The sequence below is a fragment of the Pangasianodon hypophthalmus genome, chromosome 12, assembly GCF_027358585.1.
Source record: "Pangasianodon hypophthalmus isolate fPanHyp1 chromosome 12, fPanHyp1.pri, whole genome shotgun sequence".
Taxonomy (NCBI): domain Eukaryota; kingdom Metazoa; phylum Chordata; class Actinopteri; order Siluriformes; family Pangasiidae; genus Pangasianodon; species Pangasianodon hypophthalmus.
In genome coordinates, this window is record NC_069721.1 from 8,314,488 (window position 1) to 8,340,182 (window position 25,695).

Below are 25,695 nucleotides of genomic sequence, written 5' to 3' on the forward strand. Positions count from 1 at the left end.
ATCAGCTATTCTGGGCCAAGTGTTGCAGTGTGATTGCTAAAATATTGTTGTTTTTTTTTCCCATTCTGATTTAGGATTGGATAAGGATGGAGATCTCAAAGGTATGGCATTATCTCTTATTTTAAAGAATTAATTGTGTTAAAGCTTTTGTTGTGTACAGTATGGATTAATGGAGATCTCTGGCTAAGCTGAATAAGTGTAAGCGTGTGTCACGCAAGCATAAACAGTGCATATATGATGTCTTACTGCTTCTTTGCCGAAAAGAATTGACTAAAGTATTTATCTATATTAACAGAAAAAATGACTTTACACAGTTTTCCATTTACTTCAAATATAGTTGATCAGCTTAGATATTTTCTGGGTCTGGGTTTATTATTAGTTTTGCACTTGATCTACAAGGCATTTGAATATATGCTCAAATCCTTACGTACACATTTTCTCATTTTCAGATTTTTTAAAATAATTACAATAGTACTTATTTATATATGCAACCATGCAATTTCCAACTCTCTGCTTTTGTTTGTCTTGCCGACTGTCAAGGAATCATAGCAAGTTGTGCCAAGTCATTCCAAGGTGGCAGTCACTTTTTATTTGTATAGATCAGTCAGTCATAACTTAAAGCTACAATGCTTATCGGTTTAAAATATAAATATTGAGTCAGGGGAGAAAAAATACTTGATAAGATGTTCTTGAGCTGCTGGGAGTCACTTAGATAATCCTGTAATAACAGTTTACAGTCAGACTGTGTCAGTGGTGTTTGGTCAGTAGTGACAAAAAATTTGGTTTTAGGGCAACATTAGTTAGTAGTGTGACTGCACAAAAATGGGTGAGAACCAGCAAGCCCACTAGGGGAGAGAGAGAAAGTGAGAGTGAGTCAAATATAATCAGTAAGAAGAAAATGGATTGATTTTGTGTTTTTAGCTTTTTCTTGCTGATGAGATGAGACATTTTTGTCTTCTGACTTGGTGGGAAGCTTGTAACTGATGATCATCTTATTTATCCTGATTGTGGAATTTGTCGCCCAGTTGTGAGGTTGTTTTAGCTAAAGAGATAACGATCGCTTTATAATGTATAATGTACTGTTGCTCCGTGATATCAGCGATGCACAGGCACTGATGCTGGTTGCTCAAAAGCAAGTTCTTGTTGAAGATAAAAGGTTTTACACTGTGACCGTAACCCTGACTATTTTATCTTCATAACACTTCTGTAATACCACAACAGCCACAAATGTTTTATATTTTAAGAGTCACAAATACTTGGCGCCCCAAACTGCATATTACCCTACTATATATTTTGTCGGTGCATCTTAACAGTGATCTTACTATTTAGTTATACCAATTAGTGCTCATTATGTGGTTTGGAGCACAGTCTTGATTTGGCAGCTATGAGATTAATCTGCATGGTGGAGATCAGTGCAGCCCAGCCAGTGTTGTGAAAGGTTTTTATTCAAGTAGCTTTAAATAACATTTTTCTACCACAGAGGGGGAACTTTTTATTTATTTATTTATTTATTTATTTATTTAATTTTACATTCAGTAGCTTTGAGAACTGGACATGGTTTGAGCCGTATGCTGATATGCAGATTTCCATTACTTGTTTTCTACAAAACCAAGTGCAAAGCCAGAGTAACAGATATCAGACACCAAGCATGTCCATGCTGATTGATTAAATTTGGGGTAATTAGAAAATTGTGTAAACTAGATTTTTTTTTTTTTTGAATGGCTGAAAAACTGTAAATAAATACCAGTACTGTAATAAAATTCACTCAAAGAGGCATTATACATTCTTGAACACAAATACATGGGTGCATATACTTTCTGGATGCTTCCTTTAGATCAGACTCTCCACGCAGACCACAGCTTCTCTCTCAACAACAGCGGCACGCATGTGGCTCAGACTCAAACCTCCACCCTACACGGCGGCTACATCTGCAATAACTGCGTGGCCAGCCACTCTGACAGGAGAGATGCTCTCCAAGCCTACACCTCCTCCAAAACCTGCTCCTCCTCCTCCTGTTCTTACTCCTCAGCCGCTCTGCACGGCACCGCAGTGGATGGAGCCACCTCAGCTGCAAGCACATCCTTCTCCTCTCCCCACACTACAGTGTACAGCCGAGAGAGGAGCCGCCGACACAGAGCCGGTGAGAGATCTCAGTGTTCTCTATAACGTACTGCCAAGGTGTGGGAGTGTGTTATGTGGTTTGAGCATTTTAAATTTCCTTTTTTATTCTCTGCACAAGCTGCACTTTGAGTCCTGCGGGTTTAATGTAATAATAAAAAAGGACATGCTCATTTATCTTCTCCTAGTTTCTAGTATGGTCAGTGACCGATATGTGTCGGATCATAACTGAAATTTAGTGTATTGTAAGTTTAGAGTTCATACATTCATATCTTGATGCCTCTTTTGCAAATGTGTGTTATTAGAAGGTCTTTAAGATTTTATGTTGGATTACAGGTTCTGGTGGAGCATTGTGTTTCAATATCTGGGTGTGGTTTGTCTGTAGGTGTGCTTGGAGTGGTCTCAGAGGCCTTCCTGTATCACAGCAGGAGAGTGTGTGCCTCTGTAGTGTGTGTATTTACCATACTCATGCAGAGCGTTCTCAAGACCTGCCAACTAGGCAAAGGTACCAGCCTTCCATCTGCCCCTGAACTCAATTCCTGCTCCGTCTGCAGTTTTCCTGTTTTTACCAATACAGTCTCTGGTCTTTTTTTTTTTTTTTTTTTTTTTTAAATAGCTGGCTACCTGTTTCTTTTCACTGGAGCTTCTTAACTGATGCATGGTGTTATCTCTAAACTTTTCACCTTGTTTTATCTTCTCTCCTATGGCTGTTGGATTTTTAATGGCCAGATTAGGGACGTGTGTGTTAATTTCATATCGGCACCCACGTTTTTTCAAATGAAAGCGTCTGATAGTGTGTAAGTAGGTTGAAATGTAACCATGACAGCGAGTGTAAACAACGGTTTTGGCTGGACCTTTTATTTATGCTACGAGATAAAATTTAACATCAGTTTAAATTTTGGAAGAATGGGAGGAAGTAGAGATAGCGCTAAAGAATCCAGACAGTCTCTCTACAACACTTTGCTGACCCTACTAGCCAAAAAAAAAAAAAAAACTAGCACAACTCATTCTAACTAACTATCCTTTAAGTATGAGTAACAAAGAAAGTGGATTTATATTGGTTAAGCTGGTGTGAGTAGCCATGATGTAAGTAAGGGAGGGGGGGTTAGGTACTTACAGAGAAAATACAGTGCCTTGACCATTATCTTCTGATCTGTTATCTTCTGACACTTTGTTGGGTGTTTTCTCCATAATGAAGAAGTATACAGTTCTCATCTTGTAATAATGAGTGTTTTTTTTTACTATGTCCTTTCATGTCAAAATGTGACTTGTGTATTTGACTCGACTAACTCGCTGGAATGACTTCTGTCCTGTCAGCACCTCAGACTAGGATTCACACTGAGATTCACACTGCATGCAAATCAGTGTCCACACAGCTGCCCTGCTAATACTCCAAGATTCACAGCCTTCTTTAACCTCTGTCCTCAACTTCACAGTTTTTTTTTCATCAAGAAATTTCCAAGTTTTCTCATGCTGTCCACACTCCTGTTTCTGTGTGTATATTTGTTGAAATAAGAAGGTTATAAGTTGTATTTGTGTTAATGTATTGCATGTGTGTGTTAACCTCGCTCTCTCTCCAGTCCAGCTGTGCTCACTGACAGACCGGTGTGTGAGGGTGTGCAGGAGAGCAGGTGCCTCCTCAGCTGCAGCCCTCACACTGCCGGCTCAGTATATTGGGCTGAGGAAGACCAGCAGTGGCAGTGCTAACGGAGGTAATAATGGAGGCTTGAGCACTGCTGTCTCTAACCACTTTAATTCTTCGTATGAATGACAACACCCCAGTCCTAAAAGTTTTCTTGGATAGGTTGAGCACTGAATCAGTACTGTGTTCTGAATTTATTTATTTATTTTTTTCTCCTTCTTCCCAACTGGAGCTCCTGCTGTTCTTGCTAATTTATGTCATTTTCTAATCTGAACAACATCTCCGGTGCTTGTCTGTCGTGTCACCTATCGTCACCTGTCTTTCATTTCTGGTGTTGATATTAAGCTGGCCTCAATGTCACAGAATGATTTGCACAAAGTGCTGATTCAAATTCTTTCATTTTGTATTATCTTCTCACACCACTTCAAGTCCTGACATCTGCACTTTTCACCCATCAGCCACTTCTTCACTACGTCCAACACAATTTAACCCTTCCGGCAGAAGAGCTGAGCTCAACGTATTGCACATAAACAAATGGCTCTCTCTCCTGTGGGCATTACCTTGGTTACATGCAAATCCTGCCTGTCTGCATCCACCCCTGCACATCCTGGGCTCTGATCAGAGGGAGAAAGGCAAAGACTGCAGGCGGAACTGAGGGAATAGAATGATTTTTTTGTTTTGTTGTGCTGGTTTTCTGTAGGTCATGCTAGTTACTGTGGAACCATGAATGTAAATGAAAAGGTGACTCAAAAGGACCCGCACACTCTTAATGGCCCTCTGTGTAAGTACGGCTCTACATTACACTTCTCACTCTTTCTCACACACACACACATCCTACAAAGAAGACTTACCATAGGTACATTCTCTGCAAGTTTGAATGGATTACGTTAGATCCTACACACTGCATAGAAAACTGCTTTCTGAAAACTTGAGGTCGGCTTTTAGTTCGTTGTTTCCAGAAACGTATTTATTCCACTACCTGTGGTATAGGAACCGTTGTAGGTGTGTTGGTCAGTTTGCCGGTGTAATGCTCAACAGGAGATGAGTCATGTCCTCGTGCACAGCAAACAAAACCCGCATGATTCACCAAAACACATGGCAGCAGAACTTAAGCAGACTTTGCATTTGTTCACAAAGACATACGTATCTGTTCCATTTATTTATGGCAGATCACAAATTGGTTTGCTTCTGGCTGTTACATTTACAATGGTTTACTTGATTTATTTAATCTACTTTACATGCATGATTTAATCTTTTTGCCGTACATGTTGAATCCCAACAGGTGACGACTGCAAAGAGAAACAGACTTCGAGGACCGTCACAGTCTCCACAGGGTCTTCCAGAGCCCCGTGGCTAGTAGAGGCTCTGTGGGTCCTTGTAGCATTCACAGGTTTTGTACTCGCTGGTTCTTAACTTGCTTTATAGTCTGTTCCAGTTTTGCTTCATGTGCTCAGTAACCGTTAATACTGTGTATTGGGACTAAAACTGTTACTGCAATCAGTAATGTGTAAATAACTTTGCTTTCCCCCCGTTGACGGTGTCCAGGCAGGAGTGTGTTAAAGGCGGGCCAGAACGTTCTTTCAGCAGCCTGGTTTATCGCGAGGAAGATTCTTTCTATTCTCTATTTGGCTGCAGTGTCTCCAGGTCATTATGACGGGATTTTCAGCTTCTTACAAAATCCCTGCCTGTATCCAGTTGCAAGATCCCTGGGCATTATCTGTTTCCCTAACCCCTTCTAACCCTGTTTCAAATACTGTGCCTTTGTCTGTTTTGTAGTGTGCAGTCTCTCAGTAACATCATGCCTCTGTGTCAGCACGAAGGCAAATCATTCTAGTCTTCACAAGCATGAACTGTTTATCAGTGAAAACTTTCAAGGCAGGTTGCCTTGACTTGGCAGGGGGACAGTATTTAGCTTTTGTGAATTACTCCAGCTTTGTCGGTTCGAAGTCAGAAAGCGGCATTGCTTTGTAGCTGTTTCGTTAAAGCCACAATTGGGCAATTCAGAACCGCAGTAGTAGTCATGACACTGAACTTTCTAACACACTGGCATGAATAACAAGCAGCACTGTCAGAAGTATAAACAGTCAGTGATTTAAAGAACACACACGTTAAAACTCTTAATTTGATTATTTAAATGGCTGAATTCACCTCCAGTTGTGGCTATAACTGTAATAAAATCAAAGTTTTCAAATATTGTTGAGTCCTTGGGCATCATATACTTTCCTCACACAGCAGTACGTGCCAGAGTCAAATCTTGGCTGTAGTGTGTAAGGTGATTGTGCTTCTCTCCCTAACACACTGACTAACACAGCGAAGTGAAGGCGTGGCTTCCTATTCCTCCTCTCAGCTGATTACTTACTCTAATCTCTGTGGTTGCAGCCCCTGCAAACTCCCTAACCCATTGTGCTTATCTTCTCTGTGGCTTGATTTATGGCTGACTGTGTGCGTGTGTGTGTGTGCGTGTGTGTGTACATGCAGGCAGTGCAGCTTCAGGGGCGTTACAGTGGCTGGGAACGGCATGGTACCAGTTGGTCACGCTCATGTCTCTGCTCAACGTCTTTTTCTTGACTAGGTAAGTTTTCATAACCATTCATTTTCAGGCAGAGATTTGTATCTGTGCATGTAGTGGCCTGTCAAATTTCCTTTGAAATGGCATTCAGACTTGAATTCCTTCATTGTTTTGCTGTGTCTTTGAAACCAAACAAGAATAAATTCCTACTGTCACAAACAGACCATTTGTTGTAGCGCTGTACTGTGCGTTTGTATTGCATAAAACATGGGAGGTGGGCAATACCATTTTATGATTCATGGTGTTTTAACATCTGCATAGTGCACCATATGCTCTGTTGAACACCATTTGAGTGTCTGTCAAAGTGTTATGTGGTATCACTTTTAGGGCATGTACATTTTATTTCATATTTGATCTATTCCATAACTTAAAGATATGTGAAAATCGTATATATAATATCACATGGATTTATTCGGGGCTCTTTTCCTGCATCAAGCAGAATAACACACTTTGGCTAAAATTAAGTTTTGATGGACTTTCATTAGGCAACTAAACTGGAACATTTGGCTCTATAAATACTTGATTTATAGATCTTTCTGCCTCCAAAATTCATAAAGACTATGATAATTCAGAGTGAAATTTGTTTTGAGACGTTTAACACACGTAATCTCTTTCTGTAGGATCGTGCCTCTACTTCAGAAACTTTTCCTGATTATTCTTCCATTTGTGCTTACCCTTGGTGAGTTCAGCCTGCAGTCATGTTGGAGGCCCCTGTTTTTATTTAGCTCCTTTGATGTATTCCTGAGAATCTTATCTGTCATTTTCATCTCCTCTATCCTAATCTGTTTTCTGCTATTTAGCCGTCCTGTGGTACTGGGGAATGTTCAGCTTCTGGACCCTTTGGCCTGTAGCAAACGTGACTAGAGACTCGCCCATAAACAAAGCCTTTGAGGTTCAACCTGATATCACATTATCAGACAGAGCTACTGAGGTTCAACCTGATATCACTGTATCAGAGACAAACTCTCGGGTAAATGAAGATCCTATATGTTAATTCTGCATATAAAGTTTATCCACTGCAAAATTAAAGTTGCTGTGGCCTCAGCAGGAGCTGCCGGTTGTATCTGAGGCTGATTCTGAGCGACTGGCACGGATAGAGCAGAGTCTCGGGATGCTGTGGGATAAAGTGGCGGCATCAGGCGGCAAACAGGAGGAGCGGCACGCTGAGGTACTCGGTCTGTGCAGCTCACTAAAAGAAGAGCTGCATACAAACACGGATAAAAAGACCATGGGCCAGTGGGTGGGCACAATTGTAGAGCAAAGATTAAGCCTGCTGAGACAAGAGATGGAGAGAGAGACGGAGCACTCACAGAAGGTACGTATGTGAATAAACGAATCCCATATTTCACGTAATTAACAGAAGATAAAATGGCTTTATGACAGGATAATGAGTAGAAAGCATTTTCCGCTTGTCTTATTCCTTCAGCATCAGGAAGAGTTTGAAGCCGGGTACCAAACTCAGCAGTCCCGGCTAGCCAAGATCGAAGCTCTTCTTCAGGACCTGGCACAAAGAACCGAGGTACGATAATTCACAACCTGATCCCAATCACGTCTCATTCCTCTGTGGTTCATATAACTGAATGTGTGTGTTTTGATATTTAAAGGAGTTACAAACAAGACAAGAGGCCGATACACCGTCTGCTGTCAGGTCTGTGCATTGTTATATTATAATTGTTACCACAAGACTTGTATCTGTATTAGTTATAAAATTTCTTTAATTACTGCATTAAAATTTGAATTACTAAAAACATTTATTATTCAATTGTATTTGAGTGTTAATGAACCTAACGATTTATACTGCCACAAACAAAGACATGGCATCAGCAGTAGTGCTATTCTATACGTTCATATCACATAAAAATGAGCTGTTCTCAAACTGAGGGTCTCAGAAAAGTTTCAGAAGTACTTGGCTACACACATGTTTAAAAATGGACATTATTACAATTAAATATCAAAATTACAGCCAACTTGTGCCCACTTAATAAGCTGTAATGTGGTCAGAACTGCGCCAAGTCTATTATATGTCCAGGTTAGTGACAGCTGCAGAGAAAAATAGCTTCTGGTAAGACAAGGTCATACTCCATCAAATGAAAGTAATTATAGGGGGACAAATAGTGGGAAAAAAATGCTAGTTAACTAAGAATGCAGTGTCTCTGTGACACTATCCATGAAGGGGACTTGAGACTAAAGAGACTAAAAAGAACTGCTGGATTTTACACTCTTTAGCCATATTTGCTGTTAAATCTCAAATTACTTGTTTGTGTTTGCTTGTGCTTTGTCATTCAAGTATTGAGAACATGGGATTCTTAGAAATTGGAGTGTGTTTTGCTTTCAGATGATTAAAAATGAAAGTTAAAAAAATAGTATAAGTCCATGAAATTTGTTGTGGTGTTCAGCTGAACTACAAGGGAAATTTTGCTGCAAAGCCTCTTAATCACACCTGACAACGACTTTCTCTGTAGTGGGGAAATGGATAGTGCTTCTCACGCGACTCTGCTGGCACAAGTACGCAAGCTGGAGGAGGCTCTGAGCAGCATCAGGGCAGACCTGCAGGGGGTGAACGGCTGTAAAGGAAGGTGCGAACAGCTGGATTCTCTTCATGACACAGTAAGTCACATGCCTATTACTACTTAAATCTTGATATGCTCATGTCATGTGGCCTGATGGTATCGCCTGTAATAGCATTTCTTTGTAGTGACAGTAATCATGATGATGCAAGTTATATTGATGTCAGTTCTATTTGCCTTCCAGATATCTGCTCAGGTCAAGAAGGAGCTTCAGGTTCTTCTGTACGGTAGCGAGCAGAAGGACGTGACGCTGCCAGGTTCTTTGATGCAGTGGCTTTCGACCCAGTTTGTGAGCAACTCGGACCTGCTGGTCTCACTCGGTGCTCTCGAGAAGAGAATTCTGGGTAACTTGTCACTTCAGCTAGAGGAGATGCAACAAAAACCTAGTGAAGAGATGATCACGCAGCGTGTCCTGCAAGCCACTGAGCAATCTGGCTTATCAGAAGAGGTAAAAGTGTCGAGAATGTAGCTGCACTAATTCAAATTTTTTAGATAATTCCTCAATACTCTCACTCACACTTTACTTTTTTCTCACCAGGATGTCCAGCTGATTGTGCAGAATGCTCTGAAGCTCTACTCTGAGGACCGCATTGGCCTTGTGGATTATGCTCTGGAGTCTGGAGGTACAGTATCAAAACCACGCTTGCAATCGTATGGTTTGAGAGGAACCCTGACTAAGCAGTGTGGTTTTGGTTATGAATTAATACTGCAGTTACGAATGTGCTGATCGAACTGTTTTTCTTCATGGCTGCCCAGATGCAGACGTGTTTGTAGTAAGCAGTATTTTCTCAGTCTCAGTGTGCGTAACAGAGGAGCAGGTTCTGCATGGAGTGGAATATAGTCTCCCATTTTAGATGTAAAAAATGCAGATAGAGTTGAGAGAGAGTTCCCAAGAACCAAAACATCTCATGTTTACAAAAAGCGTATCACTGTGTGTTAATTTGTGTTTTACCTGTGAATCTGAAATGGACTAATACAAATGCCTGATTTAATATAAAAACATCTGCACTGGAATATTTCTCTCCTTAACGCACACAAAGCCGTAAAATAAATACATGTAGCTGTTTAGTGTGCATTTTGTCCCCCCCGCCCCACAAATACAGCCAGTGTTCCCCAAAACTTTTTAAATGAATATCTATGTAGGGTTTTTTTGTTTGTTTGTTTTTTAAGAATTACTGAACATAGTATTTTGACCATCTTTATGAAGAATGATTTTCTCATAAAGGAGGAAAAAAAAAAAAAGCCCTGCACACACACAGTTAAAGGAGCATTAGGTAAGATCAGTAAGATTAGGTCTCTGATGGTAAAGTGGGTAGGTTCAACATTTGAAACTGATTGATTGATTTATTTCCCTGCCTTGAGCCCACCCCGGTTTCCTCCCATGTTCACAAAGCTCTGCTCCCAGGACCTACATTGGCCTGTAGAGTACAGTGCAGCTGGAATGACCAAGTTACCAACTATTGAACTAGTTCATTTATAAGGATTAGTATCATCATTAGGCATTGCAGAATAATAAGGAACGGTGGAGTTCTTCTATACAAGAAGAGACTTTAATCAATTATGCTTTATATTTTACCCAGAACACAGTTCTTGTATGGGATTTGTTAATAAAGCCAGAAGCTTTCTCCAACTAAGTTACTCATTTTTTTTATTCACCTGTCTGTTCCTTAGCCTCTAAACTAGCTCTTGCATTGGAAACTCCTCACGGCAGGCACCGATTTATTGTATTTAGCAATTAATGACAATTATATTTCATTTATCCTGAGTGACTTTATCATCTTTTCATGCTACAGAAGTACTCTGCTTGTAGAGCGGCGAGCTACAGAGCTCTGTATATAGGCTCGCTGATGTTAGCATTTTAGAACTCAGCTTTTTAGCCCGCTCAGGCATTCAAGTAATTGAAATCCAAGTTAAAGCGAAATTCAGCTCGTCGATTAATGACAATTAGATTTCACTTATCCTGAGTGACAAATGTTACACAGGTACTCTGCTTGGAGTGAAGCGCCGTTGGGGCGAGTCTATAAAATGACTGACACGAGGCCCATCCAAACAATTCCAGTGTTCTAGAGTGAAGTGCATTTGCGATTTTTCAAAAAAACATTTTTTCCCCTGCCACACGAGGCCATGACTTAACCCATTATTTTTTTTTAGCATGTTCTGCACATTTTCCAGGTTATTTGTACAGTCTGGAAATTTTATAAATATACTCTTGCTACTTTTATGCCAAATCGATTTGTAAACAGTACACTATGACCTCACTATGACTAGAGAACTGTTAGAGAATGAGACAGAGAAAATGTGGTGGATTAAGAGAGAGGAATGTACCCAGTAAAAGTATACATTTGTCTTTATAAATTTCAGTAAAGTGAAAAGTACTTCCCAAGTAAAACTACTCTTAAGTGTCATTAATTTGTGACATATGGCACCACTGCTCAAAACTTACGTCATGACACTTTATACTAGAAACCTAGCTGTTTTTTCTGTATGTCTCATTTTAATTTCCACCTTTGTAAAGTGTTTAATCCTACTGTTATTGTGGTTGGAAATGGTAGCAGTAGAAGAGTTAAAGGGGTCTGATTTGAGCTGAAGTGAGACTTGATGTGTTCATGAATATTTTTTAAATATTTTTTTCATTTAAGAAATTATTGAGCTGTGAGAAGACTTTCAGGTACTTGAAAGAAGAAAATGAAGCGTTAGAGATTATATAGTTGCTTAAAACTGAGGAATCAAGGTTCGATTTCTTCAATAGAGAGCTTACAGCTACTGTTTTGAGTGTGCCTGGAAAAGTGACTGTTAAAGTCTAAGCTGCGTGACAGTTGTATGTATGTGTTTGTGTTTAGGTGGCAGCATCCTGAGCACACGTTGTTCAGAGACGTACGAGACAAAGACTGCACTGATGAGTCTGTTCGGTTTTCCTCTTTGGTATTTCTCCCAGTCGCCCCGTGCAGTCATACAGGTAAGCTCCATTCTTACTCGGTACTTACATTACACAAAAATTGCTATATAATTTCTTTATACTGTTTTCCTCCCTTTTTCTCCTTTCTGTTTTTTTTTAAATTCTCCCACATCAGCCAGATGTACATCCTGGCAACTGCTGGGCATTTAAAGGTTCCACTGGCTATCTGGTGATTCGTCTGTGTGTGAAGATCGTTCCCACAGCCTTTTCCCTGGAACACATCCCCAAAGCTCTCTCACCTACCGGCAACATCAGCAGCGCCCCACGCAACTTCACAGTCTATGTAAGGCACATTACTGAAAGCAGACTACCATAGATTTTTTTTTTAATTATTATTGATGTGGGAGGGATTATATTAGCCAGTCTTAGTTTTGAGCACTTGGAAATAGGCTTGAATGAAAAATTGCATTCTATCATGACAAATGAAGTTCAAAATTAGTTGTCATTGTAATTTTATTGTGTGTTGCACAATGTATTAGAATATCATTAGACCATGTTGACATTTGTGTCTAGGTGAATCATGTTGGCCATGGTGTTTATTTGGACAGGACACTCTTCAAGAGTTGCAGTCTCATTAATGACAAACAGGGCTTAAAAAAATTAGAAAAAAAAAAAACATCTAGGTAGCCATCTAATAGTCGTTGGGAAGAACTTGCTCCATGGTGCAATAAATGTGATTCTTCTCACTTACTCATACCAGGACTCTAGTTTCAGGAATTGGCTCAGATTAGGAAAAAACCTATTTATTACATGAACGTTTTAAATGATTCATTGTTTAGAGTTAAAATCTGAAATATGTTATACTGATTTATAAAATTCTTGCCAATCAGATGATAAGTATTGGTATGCTTTGATGGGTTGAGTTCAGTGCAATAAAAGTTGAGCAGGATTTTTTCTGTATAGTTACAGTTTTGGTATAAAAAGTACTAAAGATGATATTAAAGATGCGACAGCTTTACGGAAAAGCATAATGTTTAATTTTTACGCCACTCATTTGAGTCTACTTGGTGAGATGTCAATCTCCAATTTAGGTATTTTTTAAGGTACATGTTGATTGTGTGCTTTTTAATTGGAATATGGTTTCTTCTGAAGTGACAAATGATTCAAAAAGTGAAGAAGAATGTTAAAGTGAATTCTGTAGTAGTGACTTTCTTCTGTCATTCTGTAAAGGGTCTGGAGGATGAACAGCAGGAGGAGGGGCAGCTGCTCGGGCAGTACGTCTACCAAGAGGATGGAGACGCTCTACAGACCTACCCAGTCACGGTGAGGGAAGCACACTACATGCTTAAGCCCTGTTTGGATGGGATTAAATTTGCATTTATACATTTATTCGTTTAGCAGACACTTTTATCCAAAGCGACTTACAAATGAGGGAAATACAAGCAAAGCGATATATCAAGCAGAGAATAATACAAGTAGTGCTACCATACAAGATTTTTAACCGAGTACTAGAGGTGCAAAGTGCACAGAGTAGAGGTATAAGTGTATGTGCAGATTTTTTTGCACTTGACGGGACAAGTTAGGGGTTAGTTAAGTGTAGTGAAGATAGTAACAGATTCTGCATGGGGTTCTGGAGTAGTTTCCTATTTTACAGGTGCTTCTTGGTGATTTTATTTCCATCTGGATTGTCCATGTGTTTTTCTCCATCCTCCTCTCAGAAAATTACAGGCTGAATTGTCTACAGTTTTTCACTGAATTTAGACGCCATCTGATTGTTTTTGTCCTGTACAGATACACATGTCCGTGATTTTCTATGCAGATGTTGCCTCGTTGGGGGGAAAAAAAAAATGCTTGAGTGCTGCTCCTTGCCGTATGTAGTTTTGGAGAGTGTGCATCACTGATCCTAGAGATTAAACACTCCCTGAATCACGAAATGAAAAATGGATGCTTTAGAAGAAGCACTCAACCCTGTACTTGGTCTGGGTGGTAAAGCCTCGACTACACGCACTACTTGGGAAAACATTTTAAGGAGGAGGAAAAGGGAGCCATTATAATGGCAGCTACAGCTATAAAGCATTACCTTATATTCAGATATGCATAATATCAATTTTTAGGTTTCTGTAAATGATGTTATTTCAGTATATTGAAAAACTAAAATGACATAACCAACATAAATATTTCATGTTGCGATATTTACATTTGCGATATTTCCATAATTTCGGTATACTATGCAGCCCTAATGGAAACCATAATGAGATGTGTACATACAGTCCAGGCTTAACATAATGCAAGTTAGGTTTTGCATATGTTCTTTCAGTATCACAAAAATATCAAAAGTAACAAAAATGGTGAAAGTGTTAAGCCTCCACTTAGACCTTTTAGGTCACCTGCTGTTGGTTCTGGATTTTTTCTGGCAATTTATTCCACTTAGTTTTTCTACCCTCTCTGAAGTATCTTTGTCTGTTTCTGAATTATGATTTTCACTGAGGTAATGATTATCTCTAAACCTCCTGGTGTCTTCCTCCTCCAGCTCTGTGAAAGGTCAATATTTTCTGTCTTGTGATAGCTTTCTTCCTGATCCCATTGATTCTTAACTTTTCTGCTCACAGCACAGAGCTTACAACTTGCATCCTGTTTGTTCAATCTTATGTAATGGATGAAAAGCTCACAGTAAACATGTGTTGCCTGTTTAGGTTATTAGGCTTAATAAGACTCATCCTAGCCCAGGACCATTTCTAAAATTTGTGAATGTCCATCTATATAGAACTATTTGTTTACAAATGTCCATACAAACAACCAGCATGACTAAATGACTGAAATCTCTGAAAGTCTGTTAATGTTTCTTTTTTTGATGATCTACCTTGAGGTAAATAATTTATATAAAGCATGTGATTGCTTTACGTAAGCCCACAGAGGACCTTGAGCATATCAGTAGGGATGAAACTTTCAGCTTGCTATTTGACTTGTTTGGTGTAATATTTAGGTCATGTTGTAATGGGTTTTTAATAGAAAAACACTAAATAATGATCATAGATTTAACTTAAATAAAGTGTAAGTGAGTGGAATATATACATAATGTAAATAAAGTGTATATACTATAGTGGATGTTTCTAAAAATAAAGTGTAATGCGCAAAGTTCCCAGAAAAACAGGATGTTTTGGAGCCCTTAATCACCCATGCAAGCAAAGTATTGCCGAGACTAATAAAATAAATAAATAAATAAATATACACACACCAAAACTTTAGCACTTACCTGTATCTAATGGGTTTTGTTATTGTGGTGTACTTTACCATATGACAAGATGATCTGTTGGTTTGAGCCCCTTTATTTATTAGAAATATCTACTCAGAATTTGTAAATATACAGGTTATGATCATTAAATTAGAGAGAGAGCTTTATGTGATGCAACTTTTTCCTAGACTATAGCACTGCTGGACACATCTGTAACAGTGTCTGCTGAAATAAACATACTTCAATACTGCTTTCAACTGAACCAACCATTTTTGAGCAGTCTGTTCAATGAGTTGAGTTATTAATCACACATTCTACTAGACATGAAACAAAAATGGTGTTGACTTGCCATCTAGAGAGGCGTATGCACTTTAGATATCAGAACAGTGATTCGTCCGTTGATAATATTGTTTACTTTATCATCTCACGCTTTCCAGGAAAACAACACGGAAGCCTTCCAGATTATTGAGCTGCGGGTGCTGAGTAACTGGGGTCACCCAGAGTACACGTGTCTGTACCGCTTCCGGGTGCACGGCGAGCCGGTACAGCAGTGATCAAACACTAAACTGGACGTGGAGTTTCACAGAGGAGATACCGCGCCACTCTGTCTTAATGTGGAAACATGTAACATGATTGCTTGCTTTAACCATCAGAGTTTTGCCTCTGCGCTTTGCACTCCTGTATCTCTCAGACAATACAGAGTTCATCTCCATCTGGAACTTGTGGTTTTTTGTTTCTTTTTTTAATCTCCTCTGTGTGATTTTTACTCCGGCATGTGACACGGACACAGAGCAGCGAACTCGGCGTGGTCTGAACTGCACTGAAAACACTCAGTATGTTTAATCTAAACAAAATGGACTACAGTGTATTTTAAACAGCATGTTGTAAATATTGTTAATAGTTTGTCCGCTTTAAGTGTGTCTAATAATTTTGCATTTTCCTATATAGTGTAATGATTTTCAAGTGCCCAGCTAAGAGAGACTGTTATTAATCACTATTTATTTTTTTATGTATTTGTGTTGATCTTAGTAAGACTTTATATTGTGTATTTTTGTAAATGCTTTTCAAATCATTTTGTAATTATTGAGGGACCACAGGTTGGCTTTTGCAATGAAGTTATATTTTGTTTGTGTGGGATGTTCAAATAAAGAGTAATTTTTTTAAATGCTTTGCATAAAAGTAATTTTTGGTGATTAATATTTTTTATAGACAGTAATGGGGAAAAATACTGCTACCAAAGCCACATACACACTTACTCAAAGACCATAATCTTTTTCTGTAATGAATAAGAAACTACTTGATGTGGTTGGAGGTTATTATAACAGCAAAGGAGGACTAAATCTGGAAAGATGTTCAACAAGCACATATGGATGTGATAGTCACTTTGGCCATATATTGTATTTTATGAGGCAGGTACATTGAGCCATAATGAACACGCCAGAGATGACAGTGGCAAAGAAAAAGTCCCTGAAATGACCTGAAGGAGGATCCAAACACAAAAGGAAACCCATTCTCATCCGGGTGACAGCTGATAGCGGGGTTATAAATCATTATTCTTCTACATCTCTATACTGTAAAATCAAACAGCACAGGGTGTGTTGAATGAATGATGTACATTATGAGCATCACAGGGCTCTTTTAAGATTAAATCTACAGTATCCAAGTGAAGTTATCCACTGGAGAAAGGGTGGTTTTGGTAAATGCGATATTCAGAGTATTCACGTGAGATCATCCACAGCAATCTTTTTCAAATTAGTTTATTATTTAATTACAATCTAGTTTCAAATTTCAAGTTTCAGGTTTATTTGTCATGTGCACAAAACGTCAGTGACAATTGTACATTGAAATGCTTGTTGTGAGGCTCAGGTACTCTACCGTTGTGTAACACAAAAAAAAATATATACATCAGAAGATAAGGTGGGGGAGGAGATACACACACACACACACACACACACACACACACACACACACACACTATATATATATATATATATATACACACACAAATGCAGAATATATTATTATGTATGGTATGTATGCCTAGTTAGTATGTAGGTAAAGTGTAGATCCTAACTGTAAACACTGGGATATGTGCAATAGGTTCAAGGTTTGTTATTTGTCACATACATTTGATGTAATGTAGTGAAATGTGTTTCCTTAGTTCCTCGTCCCACACTGCAACAAAGAACAGAACCAACAACGAACTAAAATATACACACACATACTAAAAACAGAATATAATAAAATCTAGTAGACATATAATGAAAATGTAACTGCCTATAGAGGAATGTAATGTGAATAAAATAGAATATATCATATACACACACACACACACACTATATGGCCAAAAGTATGTGGACACCTAACCATCATATCCATATGTGCTTGCTGAGCGTACCTTTCCATATCTAGTCCCCCCTTTGCTGTTGTAATAATCTCCACTCTTCTGGGAAGGATTTCCACTAGATTTTGGAGCGTGGCTGTGGGGATTTGTGTTCATTCAGCCACAAGAGCATTAGTGAGGTCAGGCACTAATGTCAGGTGAGGAGGCCTGGTGTGCAGTCAGCGTTCCAGTTCATCCCAAAGGTGTTCAGTGGGGTTGAGGTCAGGGCTCTTTGCCGGACGCTCGAGTTCTTCCACATTAATCTTAGCAAGCCATGTTTTCATGGAGCTTACTTTGTGCACAGGGACATTGTCATGCTGGAACAGGTTTGGGCCTCTTAGTTCCAGTGAAGAGAAATCTTAAAGCTATACAATACAAAGACTTTCTATACAATTGTGTGCTTCCAACTTTGTGGCAACAGTTTGAGGAAGAAGCACATATGGGTGTGAACCATATATGGGTCAAGTGTCCACATACCTTTGGCCATATAGTGTGTGTGTGTATATATATATATATATATATATATATATATATATATATATACAGAGAGAGAGAGAGAGAGAGAGAGAGAGATGAGATACTGTGCAAATTAGTAGTTCAAACTGCAATATGTATCTAATTCATTCCTATGATTTTCTAAATCACTCTTTTATTCTGCTACCTAAATTAAATGAAACGCTCATATGAGAGTAATAAAGGCAACAACCACAACAACGAAAAACCCTGACGCTCCCACATCTTTGATGAGCATGTACTACTCCAGTGGATGGCGGTAGTTTGTTTAAAGCTATGCCTCTCTATTTCATTCCCACACATATTCCGAATAAGCCCCGCCTTCTGCATTAGGATTGGTTAGTGACAATGCGCGCAGTAAATTCGTCCAATCAGCGAGCTGTATGTGAGTACTATTAGCCTATCATAGTACAAGGACGGCGTAAGTCATAATACGGATGGTAAAAAAAATCAGAGGGAAGGAGTTTATGGCTTAGGAGCAAGAAGAGGGCGTTAAAGGAGCTGTGATTGTATCCTGAGTTGTTTTTGGGTGGTGGCTGCTGCTGATTGTTTCACTGGAGCATTTCTCGCTAGCAGAGGAGTCTGGAATGCAGCTTGTGAGCTCAGTTTACAGAGGAAGTTTTCACCATTTGGCTTGATTTGCTGTGGTATTTTTGTGAAGGCGGTTTAACTCCAGTGTCGCAGAGTGTGTGAGAGAGTGTGTGTGTGTGAGAGAGTGTGTGTGTGAGAGAGTGTGTGTGTGAGAGAGTGTGTGTGTGAGAGAGTGTGTGTGTGAGAGAGTGTGTGTTTGATTTCTTCAGACTGATCAACTAGCAGCAGAGAAACAGCTGTGACATGCAGGCCATAAAGTGTGTAGTGGTCGGAGACGGGTGAGTGTGTGTGTGTGTGTGTTTTGTGTTTTGTGTTTTGTGTTTGTTTACCTGCTCTGTAGTTTAAAGCCTCGCACTTTCCATTGATAAATAAAAATAAATGTTAATATTAGTCATTTTTATCCTCTGTTACTGTGAAGCTTTATCATGAGACTTGAGGCTTTACAAAGTGCCTAGAAAACTAAATAAACTATCATCACCATTCACAGTTATCAGACATTTCAGCATGAATGCCAGCTGTGTAGTTTGGAAAGTACCTTCCACTTTTCTTTCCTAATCTTCTCCTTACTCACACTTTAGCTAACTGGCTAACATTTTCCTTAGCTCCGGTAGTAGTTTTCCGCATTCCTTTAGACTTACTGGTAGTGTTTGTTTTAATGGAGTCAAATCCTGTGCTGTTATTAGCTTACTGATAAAAAACTGTCTTAATAATCTTATTTTTATAATGTTATTAATTGGTCATAAGAGCCGGTACAGGTCGCTAAACAACTCTGTGTAGCCAGTTAGCTTTTAAACATGTAGGTTTGTCATGTTTGTTGAGGATGTTTGGAGAATTTTCATGGCTTAAATAGCGTTATAGTTGTGTAATGGAGTCAGGAAGACAACACAGTTTTAGCTTTAAAAGCTTCTCAGATTAATACATTCTCACACCTTTGCTAAAGAAAGTAGTTATTTTATGTAAATGAATGTTTATAATAATATAACAATGTGAGGCGAGTCATTTCTCTCAGGTTATCTGTCTAAAGCAGTGCTTCTCAATGTGCAGACTTTTAGAGGGTTTATTTCTTTTTAAATTTAGTTACAGTGCTGGAAATCACAACCAACTGATATAAATTTGTCTAGTTATTGGCCTGTTTGGTCCCTGGAATTGAATGAGTTTAATCCAAACTTCAATATTTTACAAAAAAAACAAGGTTTACATGGAATGTCAGCTTACTTGTAGATGTCTTACATTAGGAGGTGTTCTGTACAGTTCAGGAATAAAAATCTCTAAAACTGTAATAAATAGACAGAATGTTATTGTACACATATAAATATAAATTAAATCATGTAAAAATAATCCAGAGTTCAATCAAGCAGTTCCACAAGTTCTGTCTGACTTTTCAAAAATAGTGACCTAATGTTATACACACATTAAGTGTGTGTGTGTGTGTGTGTATATGTATATATATGTATATATGTATGTAGAGCGAGAGAGAGAGAGAGAGAGAGAGATGGATAGATAGATGGATAGATGTAAATACATAGATATCTATATACATACATATAGATACATAGATTATAATATATTTAAAAAGTTGCGTAGTTGCTTTTGATGGTCAAATCTTTATTGCTTTATAGCTGAATATCTTCAAATTGTGTAAAATTAATTAATCGAATCACATTAAATGATTAACAGTCTAGGTGGTGTAATATCATTTTAGAGCAAAAGTATTGACTTATTTAATTAGAATAGACATTGCCCTTTTCCCTAAAACTAGGGAGATCTCTTTGTTTGAAAAATCTTATAGTGTTTCTGCATTTGAAAATGTTTTCTTATCTATTCCAGTATAAGGCAATGTTAACATTGGCACAGTGGTAAGAGTGCATGAAATCTGGTATCATGCACTTATTCTTAGTGGATAGTTTTATTTATTTATTTATTTATTTATTTTTTAAATCCAGGGCAGTCGGAAAAACATGCCTTCTGATCAGCTACACCACAAACGCCTTCCCCGGAGAGTACATCCCCACAGTGTGAGTAACATTACACACTCCTCTGCTAAAGTCCTGAAAGTGCAGCAGTCGCCGTGAACAGCCTCTTGTTCTGTCTAAATTCATTTCTCTGTATTCAGTAGAAGTGTATGTCCTCTATCTTGTCATGTACAATCAAACAAATTCTCTCTCTCTCTCTCTCTCTCTCTCTCTCTCTCTCTCTCTCTCTCTCTCTCTCTCTCTCCAGGTTTGATAATTATTCTGCAAATGTAATGGTAGATGGGAAGCCAGTGAACCTGGGGCTGTGGGACACAGCAGGACAGGAGGACTACGACAGACTGAGACCACTCTCCTATCCTCAAACGGTACAGCGCCGAGAGCAAACTCAATGCAGAGTGAATATTAACAGTCCATCTCATTTCAATCCTCATGATCATGCTTCATTGCTTTTTTTCCATGTGAGCCTGTCGTGCCAGTGCCAATTGTTATGAAACATCTGTGCTTATGTCTTTCACGGTGCATAAAGTATCCTATTGTGTCCTAACCACTACTTTTTCTGGTAATGAAAATGAATGCTTCCTCTGTTTGCGCTCTACTACCCTTTAAAGCATCTTTCTGTTTCTACTTTCATACCATTTCCACAAGGCAGTGCTGAATCAAGAAAGGGAAAGGAAATGATCTTGCATATTCTACATCTCTGATGAAGTTTCATCTCATATTTGACTGCTTTTTTTCTCTTGTTTCTATAGGACGTGTTTTTAATTTGTTTCTCGCTGGTGAGCCCTGCCTCGTTCGAGAACGTCCGTGCCAAAGTAAGCAGCTTCCCTATTGAACCTGTGTAGCTAAAAAAGTAAAATTAAATGAAGTGTTGGACATGTGTAGAAGAGCATCTGGATGGCAAGGAAAAAGGAAGAGCCCGATATAATGTGTCTGGTCTGGAGTATTGCGTAAAGCAGTTCCAGTATTTTGTTTGCTCAGAGTCTTGTGGCTATAATGTAATATAATACATTACAGATGATCATAGACCTCAAAGTTGACTCATCACATCACCTGAGATGCAGTAATTGGGACTGGGTTTGTAGGCGAGTTATCATGGTGATGTGTTTGAGTAAGAGAATAAATGTAGAGCCACTGGATGAAACTGGATGATGTTGAATGTCGGTTCAACACAAGATGGATGTCAGAAGGATTTAGTGCAGCATGGGTCAGTGGTTGCTCACACTTTTCCACAAACTCCCTTATAACATAAGCTGACTATTTGGAAAATATGGATCATCTTATTTATTTAAGCTTTTAACTCCTGAACCATCCACCCAGTTACAATATGTGAAAATATAGATTTAAATGTAGATTTTGTTTGACAGTAACAGCATTTCCTCTAAGAACCACACTAGAGTGACTGATAAGATTTATATTTGGCTACATTTCTTTAATAATCAACTTGTTACCAGAAATGAATGGATAAAAAAAATTGCATGAAACGAACATGGCAAGAAGTAATACTTAAATCATACATTTTACAAATTGAAAGATGGAAAGTTACATATTATGCATCCAGTAAAAATTGTCTTTGTAATGCAGAATGGCTGCCTGTGGCGTTTCAACCATTAGACACTCCCTGCATGTCTAGATGTAATCTCCTCTGGAGTTTTAGACAGGGCTGATGATCATGTATAATCTATGACAGTGCTCTTATTTAAACCTGTACAGTATCAGGCTATCTCTGTGTTCTGTGTAAATGTGTTTAGTTGAAGCTCACAGGTATATATATTAGTGTGTGAAGTCTGAGTGAGCTGTCTTTTCCTTCCTCCTTTCCCCACAGTGGTATCCTGAGGTCAGACATCACTGCCCCAACACCCCAATCATTCTTGTTGGGACCAAGATCGACTTAAGAGACGACAAGGACACTATTGAGAAGCTGAAAGAAAAGAAACTCACTCCCATTACTTACCCACAAGGCCTTGCTATGGCTAAAGAAATAGGTTAGTACTAGTAGCTACTAATAATAAAGGCTGTTGGGTTTACAGTTTCACACACTAATAGTTTGCTCCAGTTTGCACAATTATGCGATCTAGTTTACACTAATAGCTAGTTATTATTTAGTTAGTGTGTACCTGTAGCGTTGCACACTTGTGCATTGTTTCTGCTTTGTTTTCTTGTGTGTGGTGTCCATGTCTTAAATTGCACCATCCCATGAACCATGCATTGGATGATGATAAAAACCTGCTTGAGTTCGTGCATTTTGTGTATGAGTTTGCAGTATTCTATATGTTTCTAATCTATGTACAGGTTCTGTGAAATATCTGGAATGCTCAGCTTTAACTCAGCGTGGCCTTAAGACAGTGTTCGACGAAGCCATCCGTGCAGTCCTGTGCCCACCGCCGGTCAAAAAGCCAAAGCCAAAGTGCCGTCTCCTCTGAAGAGGTCGTCCAGAAAGAACCATCTGCAGTCTGCACTCGCCTGAGGAGAGGTTTCAGGAATAGTGGGGAGGGAGGACGTGTTAGGAGAAAGAGGGAAGACTCTATGAACCATACCCATACATCTCTCTTACTTACATATTGTAGTTATAATTAGATTTGCTTCTCTGAGTCTGTTTTAGGATCCTAGAGTTTGTCTCGAGGACATGGGGATGCGTTTCCTTGTTATATCCCTTCACACTAAGTAATTCCTGCTGCCTTTTAATACTGTGTTTTTCATGTTTATGTAATGGTAAACCAAATGATCCTTTCTTTATTTCATCCATCAGAGCCTATATATTTTGTTTACACACTGCATTTTTTTTTTTTTATAGAAAATGAAAAGTTACCAAAAATGCAAACCTGCTTATAATAGCTTTTACTTTTGTAGGAAAGAGTCCACAATTCAGAAGTTGCTGAGTGCTTACTTAGATAGATAGATGTACTTTATTGATCCCTGAGGGGAAATTTGGGAATCACTCTTATGATATTATTAGTTTTTATTAGTTTACTCATTTAGTGTACATATTGGGGTCAAACATTTGGTACATAAATGTTACACTAGAAAAAGCACGTATTCACTGACTCACTGTCATCTGAGCACTCTAAATTACAAAACAAAATTTGGCTCAATGCTTATTAATATGTGCTGCATTTACTATGCAGTCATTGTGAAAGAACTTTTTATTCCCACGCAGTATTGTATAAAGCCTGTAGTTTGGCCGATGAATAGAATGTGGACAGATGTAGAATGAGAATTGTCTGTCCAAAATCTGCTGTCAGTATGGAATCACGCCCCCAAGAGAAGTGGATCTTGGATCACCAAGTTTAACTGAAATTCCTTTTCACAGGAAGGCACACTGAGAGGACATATAAGAGAACAAGTCGAGAACAATTCCCAACAGATGTCTTATTTTTTATCTCTTGTATGATTTCAATCATGTCAGATTGTTTTGTTTTGTTTTTACTGTATTCCAACTACTTTTACAATGTATTAACAATATTCTCTGGAAATGAAAAACAGTGTCCTTTGTCCTAAGCTTTAGTGATTTTATTCAAGTGTTAATCAGTTAGTTCCTCTGAAATCAGTTTCCACTGTCATGATTATGTCTGTTGAATAGAGATTTACTTCACGTGTCGTTGTGTTCAGTTTTAGACATTAGAGTTGTTCTCTGTACTGAATGCCGGCTGGTAACTCTCCATATCATGTCCCTCACTGGCTGCTCTTCCACTCGTCAAACACAAGCTTAGCAGCAACTGCATCTTATATCCCCATTCCTACAATACTTGCAAAAGAGAAACCATACTTAATCCACTTCAGTTTACACCCAGCAGCTGATGTTTATTTCAACACTTGCCTCATAGTTTTTGCCAATCATTTATGAGCATGTATGAGCAACAAGCAGAAACAGATCTTACCAAATATACTTCAGTATGCTTAATTTCTAATGGAATCGTAAAACTGAACCGTCACTATCTGTAAACAGTTAAGCTTTAAAAATAGAGCCTAAAATTCCCTTTATTGTCTCAGGGGATACAAAAAAGTAAATATCAAGTCGTCTATCAAAAAGAAAACATGGTGAGACTTAGCAGTTCACATTTTCTTATCAGCTGGAATTCTGTCTGCTTGTGAGAAACTGCCTGAATTCTTCCTTGAGCCTAAGTTTGCCTGTTCTTAACGGAAAGCATTTACCCAGTGACTTAAATACTGTTGTTGCGCAAGGCAGGCCGAGTTCCATTTAAAACTTCTCCTAGTTCAGCAAACACTTCTGCCTGGAGGAACACCAAAAATAGATTCAGATTAACCCTTGAAGTTAATACATCATTTATTTTTCACATGTATGTGCTCAGAATAAAAACAGGCAAAAAATCATGAGTACTGGTGATAGTGCTTATTACAGATATCATTGCTGGGATTCCAAATAGGACAATAAATTTATAGTAAAGAATACTTGTCTTTCAAGTATTCTGAAATTCATTTTAAATAAATCACTGTATATGAGTATGGAAATAATCAGTGACAACTACTAAAAGAAAGTGTAGGCTTACCCCAGACAGAATGATATCTCCTGACTCCACTGCAGCTCCCTCTCTGCTGTCCACGTAAATCACAGCATCTCTCATCAGCACGTCATCGAGTTCTCTCCAGTCTGGCCGACAAGCCCCTACCGCTAACGTTACAGAGAAATGTGTTACACAGCTTGGTGTTTCATACAGCTATACCTGTATGAAAATTTTTTTAATTTGTGTGCCATGCCGAAAGATGTGGAAGGTTCTAACCTGCAATGTGAGCACTGGGTTTAACCCACTCTCTCCTAAAACCCCCACTGATGCATATAATACACTAACCAAATGTTTGTGGACACCTGACCATCACACTTGTATGTGGCTCTTTCCCAAACTGTTGCCAACAAAGTTGGAAGCACACAGTTGAATAGAATGTATTTGTATGCTGTGGCTTTACAATTTCCCTTCACTGGAACTAAGAGGCCCAAACCTGTTCCAGCATGACAATGCCCCTGTGCACAAAGCGAGCTTCATAAAGCTCCTGTTTGATGTTTAAAAGCAGAAAACAGAATTGAGTTATCATGGTATAGCATGACCATGGCCAATACGCATTTCTGATTGGCTGGCAGGTGTCTGTTATATCCTCATATCAGAGTACCTCTTATGTACACTATATGGCCATGACACCTGATCATTACATGTATATATGTGGGCCTTCCCCAAACTGTTGCCAAAAAATTGGACAAAG

The 25,695-nt window shown here is 38.7% G+C and overlaps 2 protein-coding genes and 1 long non-coding RNA gene across 21 annotated transcripts in view; 2 read left to right on the forward strand and 1 right to left on the reverse strand.

Moving 5' to 3' along the window:
- Positions 1 to 16,189, forward strand: part of sun1a (Sad1 and UNC84 domain containing 1a) — a 34,053-nt gene extending 17,864 nt beyond the window's left edge. For 5 of the 16 annotated variants that reach the window (XM_034309221.2, XM_026914700.3, XM_026914701.3 and 2 more), the window contains 20 exons: positions 75 to 101; positions 1,835 to 2,140; positions 2,504 to 2,623; positions 3,699 to 3,830; positions 4,461 to 4,541; positions 5,043 to 5,150; positions 5,306 to 5,404; positions 6,239 to 6,332; positions 6,950 to 7,008; positions 7,130 to 7,299; positions 7,375 to 7,644; positions 7,756 to 7,848; positions 7,934 to 7,977; positions 8,792 to 8,936; positions 9,081 to 9,344; positions 9,435 to 9,519; positions 11,737 to 11,852; positions 11,968 to 12,135; positions 13,023 to 13,115; positions 15,462 to 16,189. In XM_034309221.2, coding sequence (XP_034165112.1) covers positions 75 to 101; positions 1,835 to 2,140; positions 2,504 to 2,623; positions 3,699 to 3,830; positions 4,461 to 4,541; positions 5,043 to 5,150; positions 5,306 to 5,404; positions 6,239 to 6,332; positions 6,950 to 7,008; positions 7,130 to 7,299; positions 7,375 to 7,644; positions 7,756 to 7,848; positions 7,934 to 7,977; positions 8,792 to 8,936; positions 9,081 to 9,344; positions 9,435 to 9,519; positions 11,737 to 11,852; positions 11,968 to 12,135; positions 13,023 to 13,115; positions 15,462 to 15,578 — 2,591 coding nt within the window. In that variant the 3' untranslated portion in view covers positions 15,579 to 16,189. The remainder of the gene's footprint in view (positions 1 to 74; positions 102 to 1,834; positions 2,141 to 2,503; positions 2,624 to 3,698; positions 3,831 to 4,460; positions 4,542 to 5,042; positions 5,151 to 5,305; positions 5,405 to 6,238; positions 6,333 to 6,949; positions 7,009 to 7,129; positions 7,300 to 7,374; positions 7,645 to 7,755; positions 7,849 to 7,933; positions 7,978 to 8,791; positions 8,937 to 9,080; positions 9,345 to 9,434; positions 9,520 to 11,736; positions 11,853 to 11,967; positions 12,136 to 13,022; positions 13,116 to 15,461) is intronic. The other 11 variants (XM_026914702.3, XM_026914705.3, XM_026914706.3 and 8 more) reach the window with 11 other exon arrangements.
- Positions 16,190 to 18,364: 2,175 nt separating this feature from the next.
- On the forward strand, positions 18,365 to 24,073 carry LOC117595680 (ras-related C3 botulinum toxin substrate 1). 4 transcript variants are annotated; one of them, XM_053238825.1, is made up of 7 exons: positions 18,365 to 18,613; positions 18,678 to 18,789; positions 20,455 to 20,526; positions 20,732 to 20,879; positions 21,234 to 21,296; positions 22,307 to 22,466; positions 22,774 to 24,073. In XM_053238825.1, exons 2-7 carry the CDS (start codon positions 18,755 to 18,757, stop codon positions 22,902 to 22,904), a joined length of 609 nt encoding a protein of 202 aa, XP_053094800.1. In that variant the 5' UTR covers positions 18,365 to 18,613; positions 18,678 to 18,754; the 3' UTR covers positions 22,905 to 24,073. The 4 variants fall into 4 exon arrangements, with proteins under 4 accessions (XP_053094800.1, XP_053094801.1, XP_053094802.1 ...); XM_053238826.1 differs by having other exon boundaries at positions 18,365 to 18,605; positions 18,672 to 18,789; XM_053238827.1 differs by having other exon boundaries at positions 18,368 to 18,613; positions 20,732 to 20,849.
- Positions 24,074 to 24,080: 7 nt separating this feature from the next.
- Positions 24,081 to 25,115, reverse strand: LOC128319592 (uncharacterized). Its single transcript, XR_008303059.1, has 3 exons — positions 24,990 to 25,115; positions 24,634 to 24,713; positions 24,081 to 24,218 (listed from the first exon to the last, which is right to left on the reverse strand). It is a non-coding gene; the product is annotated as an uncharacterized LOC128319592 (long non-coding RNA).
- Positions 25,116 to 25,695: the final 580 nt, after the last annotated feature.